Source organism: Canis aureus, chromosome 36 (genome assembly GCF_053574225.1).
Source record: "Canis aureus isolate CA01 chromosome 36, VMU_Caureus_v.1.0, whole genome shotgun sequence".
NCBI lineage: Eukaryota > Metazoa > Chordata > Mammalia > Carnivora > Canidae > Canis > Canis aureus.
Genome location: NC_135646.1, coordinates 4,295,395 through 4,308,088, shown reverse-complemented (window position 1 = coordinate 4,308,088; position 12,694 = coordinate 4,295,395). Strand labels below are relative to the sequence as shown.

The following is a 12,694-nucleotide window of genomic DNA, read 5'->3' as shown; positions in this document are numbered from 1 at the left end:
AGCAAGAAAATTGTTGAAGAGGCCAGATTTTTACACATAGTATTTATAAAGTATACTTTGGGCAGCGAGAGTGTAAACATCTCTGTCCTGGATTTTAACTCTTAGTACAAATTACTTCTCCGAGACTGAGATGGTGTTTCAGATTAGAGAGGGAGAGATAGGATTTGACTTAATTTGCCCAAAGTCACACACTTGGTAAATGACTTTGGAATCAGACAGAATTTGGTTTAAACCTCCACCTCGGTGGTAGTTGCTAATGTAAATTCAGCATGTTGCCTCATGCCTTGGTTTCTATAATATGAGGATAGGTTGGTATGATTCCGTAACATAAATGACGTCAAGTCCTGAGTAGGGTGTTGGCATAACACGGGTTCAATAAATTCAGCTGTAATGGTAATTGCACGGTTGCCTAGATTATCATTTTACAATTCCTATCTGTCCCCGCCACCATTCTTTACTAACTGACACCGATGGACAGGAAGCTGTGTTCAGTCAATGCCTAGCATGATACTTGATATTTGGGGTGTTCGCTAAGTGTTTGAGTGAATGAGCAAATAATGAGATCATGACACAGGAGATCTTCATTGATCAGTGAATTTCTAAATTGATATGCTGGGAAGACTTGTTGAAACTTTCTAAGGCTCAGTAATGACTACTGAGTACAGATGTTAATGAAGTAGGTTGAAGAAGGTCTTTGGGCAGGAAGGCAGCCAGAGGGCAGCGTCTACCAGTGACTGATGAATGGCAAACCCTTGCTGGAGGTCAACTAAAACAGTTCTATGTGGGGGTGACTTTTAAACAAGGCAATCTGCAGGGAATTGGGAAACTCCTTTCACCCTCCCAAATCTGCCCGACGTCTCTCTGTCAGAGAATGATTCCTTTGGGCTAAGTAGCATGTAGGCTGGGGTAGCTGCAGTTAAAAAGAGAAACCGAGAGACCCAACATGTGGAGGGCATTTGGAGGGCAAATATGTGCCCAGGGTGACCGTCTTCCATTCAGGGGCCCAGATTGTTGGAGGTTTGCGAAAGGATCACCTCCCTTCCAGCCAGCCAGATGGGGCAAAAAGTGGGGAGAAGAGCTCTATGGGAAAGGCTCACAAGCCAGCCTTGGGGTAGCACTTAGCACTTCTGTCTCCATTTCACTGGCCAGCGCTCACTCCCATGGCCAGACCTGACTGCAAGGGAGTCTGGGAAATGGACTGCCTGACTGGGCAACCACTTTCCAGTCGCATCAGTGCCATATGTGACAAAGGACCAACGTGTCTGACCAACTGTGAACGGTCTTCACCACACCTTTTAAGGAGGCACTCTCTCTGGGAAGGTGTGGGTAAGTATAAGTTAGTCTGTCCCCGCCGGGGGAAGGATGTCCACGGTTTGAAGGATTTGCCCTAGAAAAAGTTGAGGGGAGAGGTTTGAGGCTAGCAAAGGTGAGTGGTGCAGGCTGGGTGGAAATAACTGAGGCAGACCTGGGTCCCAGGGTCCTGCTCTCGGGGGTGGGAGACGTGGAACATCAGAAGGGGACAGGAGAAATGGAAGATAAAGACAAAAAGGCTCTCAAGTCACAGTTTCATAGAAGATGAGAAATAGCTGCTCTCCAGAGAAGCAAAATGGTGCTGGGGGTACCAGCAGTAGAGGAGTTACGAGCCACTTGTGGGCTGTCAGGTGCCATGAACTGTGCGGGGAGAACGGGGGCATGCTTTCCTCCTCCAAGGAGAGGCAGGCTCATTATGTCTCTAAGGTGGATTTTATAGTTCTGGATTTGAGCCTAAAAGTTGCATGTGGTTTTCAAATACTTATTTTATCACACACTCCACGATTACTTCCATTATGTGGGGCTAACATTTGAGTCTTTTCAGAGTTAGTAGGGATATAAAAGGTTTAAATAAGCCCAATATCAGATGTGTCTGGGATTCCATTTCTTGCATGCAGACTGTAAATAAATGCTGATGAAAAATATTTTAGTTCCAAATTCTGCTACCCCAAATCCTACAAATATGCACATTAAAGCCCCATAATCCCATAAAAGCCTTTTTACTTGTAAATAACACTATCTTGTTTTCCATCTCAAATTTCTTCTCCTGTAATTACACAATATTTGGTTTCCCCTTTTTAGGCAATTCAAATTAAAACTTATTTCATTTCATAATTACAAACATTCATTTTGAGTAAAGACCAATCTGACGGGAATTTGGTTCCAGTGATATTGTAACCTAGACTTGTAATAGCAAAGCAATCCATCTCCTTACTAATGTCTTGGAATCTTTTAAGACTCTACCCCAGCTAAACATTTGCATTTGGAAAGTTTTATCCTTTTTCCTGAAATAATAATGCTTTATTAAGAGCACCGTGTGATTTGATTTTTTTAAAAATAATGATTTAAATCAAAGACTTCAAGATATAAAGAATTTAAAAGGTGAGCCATTTCACCCTCTTAGTTTTGGGTTATTTTATAACTCCCATGAGTTCTGGAGTAGAACGTTGCTTGGAAAATGTTCATTATTAAGTTCATTTTCAACCATTTCCTGGAAAAGGAGAAAGAAAATATTCTTTGTCTGGGTGTCATGATAGGTGGTAATTTTGAAATATTAGATAAAGTGTATGTTATTACTATTCTGAATATGGATAGAAGAGAAAAAGAGCGTGCTGACTGGACATTTTTGGTTGGGTAGTTCATACGTAGGAAAACGCGGGATCTATTAACTAAGAAAAATACATTGAGGAAATGCCAAATGGAGGAGGGCTTGCAGGGTGATCACTGTTCATCCATTGCAGTGTAAAAAACAAAACAAAACAATCCAAAAAACAGTGGTTTGCAACAATGATTTATCATGATCTCACAGTTCTGGGGCTTGATGGGTTCAGGGGGGCAAGTTTTGCTTGTTGGGGACCCTCATCTGTCCAGAGTCAGATGGTGGCTGAGGCTGGTGGCACCTGAAGGCTTCATCACACGCACTGCCCGCTCTCAGGCTGGAACACTTGCTGGGGGCTGTTGGGGCATCTCCCTTTCCAGCAACCTCAATCCATGGCTAGCTCGGGCTTCTTCACAGCACAGGGGTCTCACGGTAGTGGGACTTCTCATGTGGTGGTTGGTTTTCCCGCAGAGCAAGTGCTCCAGGAGACCAAGACAGAGTTGTAAGGCTTTTTCTAAGTTGCCTTTCAACGTCCAGTGGGATCAGTTCTCCTCATTCTGTTAGTTGTGAGTCATGGGGACAGTCCCGGTTCCAGGCGAGGTGATCACCGAGGGTTACAAATAGAGGCATGGTTCATTGGGGGCCATCCTTACAACCGCCTACCACATACCACGGTCACCGACCAGCTGCCCACTCAGACCATTTTAATGGGTGAGATGACCACACCGCAGCAGGGGGGTTTGTAGTCTGATGGGCCTGACTTGGTAAGAGCTGGGAGGGGAGGGAGCAGATAGCGGCTCTTCCTCAGGACTACTTCATGCTGTCTGAGTGGTGTGCGCGTGCATGTGTGTGCAAATGTGTGTGCAAGGGTGTGTGCACGCACCTGGGCGCACTTTGGGTAGGATTTTGGGTCACATCGATTGCAGTTTGATTTAAGCTGGGGTCAGGAGGGGAGAACTATCAAATGCCCACTCTGTGCCAAGCTCTATGTTACACACTTTAAACATTTAATATTGTTTCGGGAGGCTACTGATGTCGCGGTCGTGCTCAAATCCTCGGTGGCTTTGTTACAACGGATGGGGCTCAGAACAAGGGTGAGTTACCTAACTTCCCTGGAGGCTCAGTTTTCTCACGCGTAATGTGTTTGAGGGACTTCCGTTCACAGAGAGAAACACTCAGTTCTCTTTTCACGTTTTTAGTGCCCGTTTTATTAATCTTATGAATTTCTCTATCAGGGAGTATTTAAAAAATGTTTAAAAGCGACACATTTCTCTCTTTATGTACCATTTATGCAACGAATGAATACAAAGTCATGAATTCAACAAATGACATTTTTTCAAAATATGTAAACAGTGATTACCGGTTAAATCTAAGATTTCTAAATATGTAATTAAAATTATAAGACTAATTTATCATATTCTTATAAATATTTTAAACAGTGTAGAAGGCACGTGACACTCATACACTCTTAACGCATTTATAGTACTAACCGGGACCTGACACTAAAACCTGGTATAAAAATGGTGATATATTTGTTTGTTTCTTCATTATCTTTGTTCCTTTTCTGTTTTTTTTTCCCCCCAGGCAGAATGCTTTGGTGCATTTACTCGGCTGGACATTCCTTCTCTACCTGTTGAGGTTGTGGGTGACAGATTGACATCCTTTGCCCCTTCTCCGCTCCCCCAGTCAGAGTTCCTAACTCCTTGCCCCCGCTTTGTTGTTCTGCATAGCACTTTTCTTCGCCAGAGTGTATATTGTACTCATTTGTTTAGTGTCTCCGCATCCATGCAGATATTTTTTTGTCTGTGTAGTTCACTGCTGTATTCTCAGTGCCCAGAACAGTACCTGGCTGGCACATAGGAGTTAATCACAAAGATTTATCAAATGAGCAGATGCTGTATTCCGGACCGGGATAGTGGCCCATGATCCATGAAATAGATCCATGAAACACGTGTGTCTCTTCATGGAGATCTTGAATTGGCTACCCAGCTGGGCAGACTCTCGGTGTAAGTCAGGTGTCATTCACTTTATGATGAACTGTTCAAATTCTGGACTATGACAAAGTCATAGTTTTTTTTTTTTTAAATTTTTATTTATTTATGATAGTCACACAGAGAGAGAAAGGCAGAGACATAGGCAGAGGGAGAAGCAGGCTCCATGCACCGGGATCCTGACATGGGATTCGATCCCGGGTCTCCAGGATCGCGCCCTGGGCCAAAGGCAGGCGCTAAACCGCTGCGCCACCCAGGGATCCCAAAGTCATAGTTTTTAATTTTCTTTGGATGAACTATTCCTCCTGAATCATACAGATTCGTATCTATTTTTATAGATCCGGGGAAGTACATTTTAGCTTTGCTCACTCTGCACTGGGGCCTCATCCATTGTCAATCATGTCAAAGCAGTGTGATGCCCTGAAATGGCAGGTTTCTTCCTCTTTGGCCAGTAAGAAGACCTATAATATTAAAGTCCACATTACAGGTTTGAAAGGTTGGGATGGGATAATCCACATAAGGTGAAGAGAATAAATAGAGCCTGGCACATATTAAACTCTCAATATTCTTCTCATTAATTAGGCCATTTACAGGGTGCCTGGGTGGCTCAGCGGTTGAGTGTCTGCCTTCAGCTCAGGGCGTGATCCTGGAGACCTGGGATCGGGCTCCCTGCATGGAGGCTGCTTCTCCCTCTGCCTGTGTCTCTGCCTCTCTCTCTCTTTCTGTCTCTCATGAATAAATAAATAAAATCTGAAAAAAATTTAGTCCATTTGGAGGTATTATCCTTGCTAAAAAAAAAGAGCTCCAGTTGTTTTCTCCTTAGGTGTTTATGAAGAATTCCTTTATCCCAATTTGGATGGCAGGCTATGCACCTGTCATGTGCTCATATATTTGCACCTATAGAGGCAAGTACTGTGTTTCTCACAACAGGTCTGAGCAAATATAGGAAGATGAATTAGACATGATTCCTAGAACAGTTTTAAGGGGAAGGCTGCATTCCCGAAGAACGTGGTAACAACTACGTTGAATGTTCTTATGGCTTTGTCAGTTGGAGTATCCTTTCAATCTCAGTCTGTAAAGAATTTATTATGAAGGCTTTACTCTTTTCTAACTGAGCAAAATTTCCAAATGAAAACTTGTGTCCAGTATGGCCAGGGATCTAATGTTGAATACATGGGTGCAAGTGGCATTTACGTGTTGGACCGATTATAAAATTATTTAAAGATAAGTCTACTATGCTGACATGTAATTATGGTAGTATTTCAAGAAGATCTAGTCCTAGAGACGGAAGTCATCAGTGCATTTCAGATTTAAGTGGATGTTGTAAATGTAGCCTCTAAAATGTAACAATTGACACCTCCCAGTGTTTTTGCTTTATATAGATGTCCTTAGTTTTTAAACTTTCTACCAATATTTTTGGCAAATACTGCTTTAATGTGCATTTTAAGGGGGTTGTATCTTTGTTGCTATTGTTTATTAGCTCTATACTTTCATGTGCTCTGTGAACATATTCCTATTTCTCGGGTTCATTTTTACATTGAGGTTTTTCCTATTCATTTGGACATTTTTTTTTTTTAATTCTAGGGATGTTAACCCTGACCATTATATGAGCTATAAATACTTTTCTCATGTCCTGCCATTTGTCTTTCAACTTTGACCACAGAATCCATTTTCGTGGCGAAATTATTTTGTAAATGTCATTATAAGAGAGAATATAATCTGTTTAAATGTTAGTTTGATAATAATAGCATTAAATAAATATGTTTAATGAGTAAAATAATATTCACAGAACTAAATTATCCTCTGGTAAAAAGATACCTAATTAAGTATATGGGAAAGCTAACCCTGGAAGACGTAGTAATATAATTTTTCATCTGTCAGCAGTATAATACTATATTATAAATAGCAAAATAATTTCTGGAGAAATCTGCCTTGAAATAGAATGGAGACAGGACTATTTTAGACTGTAATAGCAAAATATACTCAGGTTGTAGAACTGATATATAAAGGGAAAAATAGAGTACAAAGGAGAATCTTCCATTAGCCGCTCAAAAAAGCTCATTCTAAGAAAAGCCTTTTCCCTGCTGCCAAACAAATGTACAGAACAGTCTCTTTTTACATGAACATGGGTCTTCCTCCTCTCACCTGTCCTTTGCCACCATCGGCCCAGGAGGGATAATTACAAAGCAATCTGGGATTGATGATGGCTGTGGGATAGTGAGAGTCTTGGTTCTACCACTTATCATCTGTATAGACTTGAACAGTTTACTTAGCACCCCAGCCTCAGTTTCCCCTTCTGTAGAGTGGGAGTAAGAATACCTACTCACAGGGAAGTTGTGAAGATTACATGAGATAAAATACATGAAACTGTTTTAGACCCCATACATTGCTATAAATCATAAGTTCTTAGATATGATAGTTCATTCATCACATGATTTTCAAATGATGAAGACTAAATTAATCAATCCACTTCCCTTTTACTGAGACAATGAGCTTTGGGAAGAAAAGAAGACACAGGTTCTGCTTTAACAGGCCTTCAAATCCACTAATTACACTTTGCATGTATGTAACGCCTTAGAGTTTACAAAGTGGTTTCCCCCACTGTGTTTCTTATCCATTCATTCATTCATTCATTCAATCATGGAACGATAATGGTGATAAATTGGGCAGAGTCCTTGATCTCATGGTTAGAGAAAAAGCAAGTACACAGAAGAGCAAGTGAAATATATATAAATTATGATACTTGCCGTGGAGAAATGAAGCGTGGGTCGGATGGAGAATGACAGATATTTTAGGAGGGTGGTGGAAAATATCTCCTTGAGGTAGTTGCAGTCAAGGCATGCTATTCCTGGAGCAGGAAAGTGCTTAGCATGTTCAAAGAGCAAAAAGTGCTGGGAGGTGTGTGCAAGGCGGAAAGCGCCTCATGCTGGAGGTGGAGAGACAGCACCGGGCTGGATCCTCTCTGGGCCGCACTAAGGAGTTTGGATTTTATTCCAGGTGTGATGCAAAAGCACTGGAGGCTTTTAAACCAGAGAGTTTCCAAATGTTGAGAAGATTGCTTTACTTCTCTGAGAATGGATTGGAAGGAGGAGGGATGGAGGCATAGGTGACCGCCAAGGAGGCTATTGCATTGGTCAGGGGAGAAGGACTCTTTATTTAATACTGACTAGTAGAATTTGTTAGGTACTAGGGCAGGCACATGAACTCTTTACCCAACTAACTCCATCTTGTCCATGGGGTCTCAGGGTTTTGAAAGAGGTGTTATTTCACCCAGGTCTAGGATGGCGTGCTCTTTCATTGGTTTTAAGAGTTGAATGGAAATGATCATGGGAAGGAAGCAAGCATATTGCAGATTTATTTCAGCTGAACTGTCCTAGATTTATCCATGTCAAACATCTACAGTTTGGGATTCTGTATTAGTTTGCTGGAGCTGCCATAGCAAAGTACCACAGACTAGGTAGGTGGTTTTAACAACAGAAATTTATCTTTTCACAATGCTGGAAGCTCAAAATCTGAGATCAAAGTGTCAGTAGGAATGCTTTTATCTGGGGCCTCTCTCCTTGGCTCATAGATGGCCACCTTCTCCCAGTGTCTTCACGTGGCCTTCCCTCCCTGCATGTCTGTGTCCTAATCTCCTCTTCTAGTAAGACACCAGTCTTATTGGACTAGGGCCCACCCTAATGACCTCATTTTAACTTAATTTGCCTCTTTAAAGACCATATGTTGAAATACAGTCCCATTCTGAGGTACCCGGGGTTAAGACTTCAACATATAAATTTTGGAGGGAACACAATTGAGCTCATAACAGTTTCTAAGATGAAATCTGTGTTTGGGGAATCAGGCATGGTAATGAAAGTCAGGATCTAGTTAACTTATTTCTGGCATGTGCTGAAATGGTTGCATTTTAAGTCTTAAAGAAAGAAAAAGACATGGTTTCCTTTTATAATTAGTGCCAACTGTGATGACTTAAATACCTCCTCAAAGGATTGTTTAGCCACATTCACTAAGTCTTTGTTAGACCACCTGCTTACCTCTTGTTAATATTCATGTGATTTGTGCCCTCTTTCTTTAAGAGTGATCTTTTAACTTCTCTCTACTAAGGTAAATTTTGGGGAAAAAATGCACTGAAGACAAACATGTGCTATTGTTAATACTCTGTATTTTGCAGTTATGTGCCTTCCCCACTTTCTCTGTGCTATCTAATGTAAGAGTCCGTTTCCATGCACTTTTTGTAGCTGTCATGGCTGGAGGCATCGCTTCCTCACCTGAAGGGATTGCAGCTGAGAAACCAAGCCACAAGCTGTTCAAGAGGAATTAGCACTAACCCCTGGATGCAGCTTGAGCACATGAAAAGAGGAAGTAGTGGGGAAGAAAGGGTTAATGAGAGAAGCAGCCCAGGTTGGTGAAAGATAGGGAAACCTCAGTAATGTTCTGTGGGCACTGGCTGGCCCCATGGCTACATGTTCACTCACAGGTAGCAATTTGGGCTTTTCTTTCCCTTTCTGGGGAGAGACATTTATTACTCTATGGAATTCAATTGACATTTTGATTTTAAAGTGCCTCATGCAAATTTTGGATGAGCTAGTTACAAAACTTTGAGGCCAACATGCATATTTATGAGTTTATATGTAAAATTTATGAGTTTATGTGTCCCAACCCATGAAAAAGCCTTCTGTCCCTTGTGTGAATCATCACGATCAGAACTAGGACTGGCTATTGGCAGCTCCAGGAATCGAATTCTGAAGCCAGAGAGTTCTTTTTGGACCTTGGTGTTGGTCCAAGGCCTGTGGTATTAGGTGATCCATGGATGATGTGGTTTTGCTATTCTATCGGAGGGTTTCATCTGTTTACTTATGAAATCCCTGGGACCATGCTAGGCTGAGGTGAAAAGAAAACTGGCTTTGGACTCAGACACTGGCTGGACCACTATTAATTTTTTGACCTCCCTGAGCCTCAGTTTCCATACTTGAAAATAGGAATAACTCTTAAATGCTTGAGTCATAGAATTGCTCAAAAAGTACTTGTGAACTGAATGAATATTTCCTTCCCTACCTCAAATCAGCCTACTTCTGTCCCGCCTCTTTATCCTTTCTATCGCTGGGTCTTAATCAAAAGCACTTCTTAGAGATGGTTTTTGATATGTTAATATACCTCAAGTAAATTTAGGGCACTGTTACCTGTCTTAGGGCCATCTTTAAACTTTGTCTCTAACCATGGAAAGAAAGTTTTTTGTCTCCTTTGGAGGGGTTTTACTTATTATTAAGTGGAAAGGCATTGGTGGTACCACTTAAAGTATGCCCCATAGGGTGACCGTATAGCTCTGACTGAACATGAGGGTGGTTTTAGCTGCTGTAGTCCTTGGTGTCATCATAATCTTCTTCATCATAGTCATGCCAACATCCATCATCTCTTCCTCCTTCTCTTTCTTCTTCTCATGCATGGTCATCATGTGCAATCCTAAGTGTCCAAGTAGTTATTATATTAATGAATTGCTTAGAATGATGAATGGTTATGAGGGTAAATGCCTTTATAACCTCAAAACTGTTGAACTTCAAAATAGGTTGTCATTGATACATTCCATATCGCACCTATCAGTCTTTTTTGTCCCTATTGTTGACACTGTCACTCAACCTTGGGAAACAGTCTGGGTTTTATATTCACACAAAACTCTATTCAAATACTGGCTCTGCTACCACAACCTATGTGAACGTGGACAGGATCCTTAACTTCTCTGAGCCTCAGTTTCCTTATATGCAACATAAAAATAACAAACTAATGGCAGCATTGCAGAGATGTTGGAGGATTAAATAAAAAGAAAGTATTTGGAGGATTTGGCATCATTCTGGACACATAAATGCTCAGTTAATGGTAGTTATTACTATTGTTATAAATATTCATTATAATATAAATAAAAGACCTTAAAATGATATCTAGCCTAGAGTAGTGTTCAGTAAGTAGTAGTGATGGTTTTTATTCTTATTGTTATAGGAACCCTTCAAAACAACATAAATCTTCCACCCATCCCTGTACCTTTAAAGGAGCCTGACTTAACCAAGCCCGAGCTGCTGACACCCAATGAAGGTGAGACTTTAACCTGCAGCTCCAATGTCAACAGTTGCCTTGGACTTGCTCATTTCCATTCTTTATTCAGCTCCTCCATATCTTCCCTGTTCCTTACTGTCTAGCTTCTGATTCCTTAGTTTGGCCTCACACTTTTAGCTCTGTGCTCACCTGTGGCCAACCAGACCCTTCTGTTTAACTTGGGGACTCTGTGAGCATGGCTCACCTCATTTTCTGACTCCCCTGTGCCACCCCCCTAGGTTTCTGCTTTCTCCTGCTTCTGTCAGGCTCTGGGCTTTCCAAGGGAGCCTTGGACAAAATCTAGCCACGGTCTGGGTTTGGTCATTAGCAAGTCCTTGATCGATCAAAATGCGTTCTTATTTATTATCTCAAAATGTCTATTTGGTATGAAATTCCATCTTAGATCCTAAATTATCTTCCTTAGATAATGTCCCTTCCCTACTAGTTTACTAGGCTTGTAAGAAGATTCTAAGATCAATTTGCCTCTTCTTCACGGTGAGAAAGCCGCTAGCAATCCCCCATTCTTACAGTATTGGCAATATTTTGTCCATTCTGACTCTGTCACTCTCTGGCACCTATTTTTATGAAGATTACTTTACAGGGCCAGGCCTAATGATTAGGAGGATCATTAGTCCAATGGGTAGAGCACAGTGAAACACATTTGGCATAACTGCCCTGGGTTTATGCCAAAACGTCTAGAGAGGAGAGACCACAGTTCTTGCCAAAGCCCTGAGCCCCAATGCGGGCCCATGAATCCTGCTAGTTAGAGGGTTTAGCCAGCCCTCGTTTTAATTAAAATTTTGATTGTACAGTTGTTTGATGCCTAAACTATTTCTTACCAATTTGAATTCCACAGACTTCCATGACCTATTACTGAGGGCTATTTAATAGATCTACTTCAGCCAATCATTATCAAAATCAGCTCAATAACTAAACAGGCAGATTTAGCTTTCCAAACCGATCTTCCTATTATCCAGAGTTTTCCAGATAATAACGAGTAAACTGTGGTCATGCTATTGTGTCTCTTGGGATCTGAATGGATTTTTATTTCATGCAGACAGGTAGAAAGCTGAAAAAGAAAACACACACACATTTCGGGAAGAACCACCTAACATTTATTTCAGGATTGTTTCATCAGGCAAAAGGCTGCCTTTTAGTGGCTTCGATGCTTTCTGAAACCTTTCAAGCTACAAGGAGAGTGATTCTGGTTTGTGTGGCTAAAATGCTAGAGAGGATGATTGGTTTCATTAGCCAGGGAGGAGTGATAATATGCTGCAATACTTCTCTAGTTATTGGGCACTTTATATTAATAACTCATGATGACTGGAGTGTTTAGGTGTATATTTCAAACTCAGTGTAAAATACCATGCCATTAAGAATTTAAACACATTCTAATTTAATTATGGCCAAGAGCTGGTTCCAAGCGATCCCATGTTTTTGTTGGCTAGTTTCAATATTGCAAATTTCAAATATGGAAAGATTTATTTTCTTTTACTCCTTGCTTCTTTTATTCTGGATTGTTAAAAACCCTAATCATTTAAAAGAACACACATTTGGAAAATGAAGTGCAATTGAAGTTATGGAAAATTCAAGTTTTCTTCAATACTATTTTGTTTTCTACTTTGAAATGTGCCAGTTTTTTTTTTTTCCTACCCATAGCATATTGATTACTCACAGGTTCTTTTTACCTTCTTTTTGTCCTTAAATGGCTTCTCCATTCCTCAAACAGCCTTGTCACAGAATTTTTCTATCATGGGCTAAACGGGAGAAAAAAATCTACCACTTGAAAAATTTGTCAGAGACTATCATTTAGTTACCATCCAAGTCAGCTAGAGATGACCGCCTGGGCCATGCCTTCTGGGGGCCTCTGACTTAGCTGGGCAACTATAAAGAAGAGGGAAGGAGTTAGCCCAGAACAACTAGTAATGAATAAAATTGGGGCTCATGTGTAAATTCAGCCACATGGCACTATTGCCACCCTGTCCTCCTGCTC

General features: G+C 41.1%; 1 protein-coding gene across 6 annotated transcripts in view; it reads left to right on the top strand.

Annotated features, from left to right (window-relative positions):
• The window catches only part of LOC144305722 (uncharacterized), a 284,028-nt gene extending 271,635 nt beyond the window's left edge, over positions 1-12,393 (top strand). For 2 of the 6 annotated variants that reach the window (XR_013372781.1, XR_013372785.1), the window contains 2 exons: positions 8,856-9,018; positions 10,609-12,390. Coding sequence is in view for 1 of the 6 variants with exons in the window: in XM_077884792.1 (XP_077740918.1) it covers positions 10,609-10,629 (21 nt within the window). In the remaining 5 variants the exon portion in view is untranslated. Of the gene's footprint in view, positions 1-8,855; positions 9,019-10,608 lie in introns of all 6 variants that reach the window. The other 4 variants (XR_013372783.1, XR_013372782.1, XR_013372784.1 and 1 more) reach the window with 3 other exon arrangements.
• The last annotated feature ends 301 nt before the right edge of the window (positions 12,394-12,694 follow it).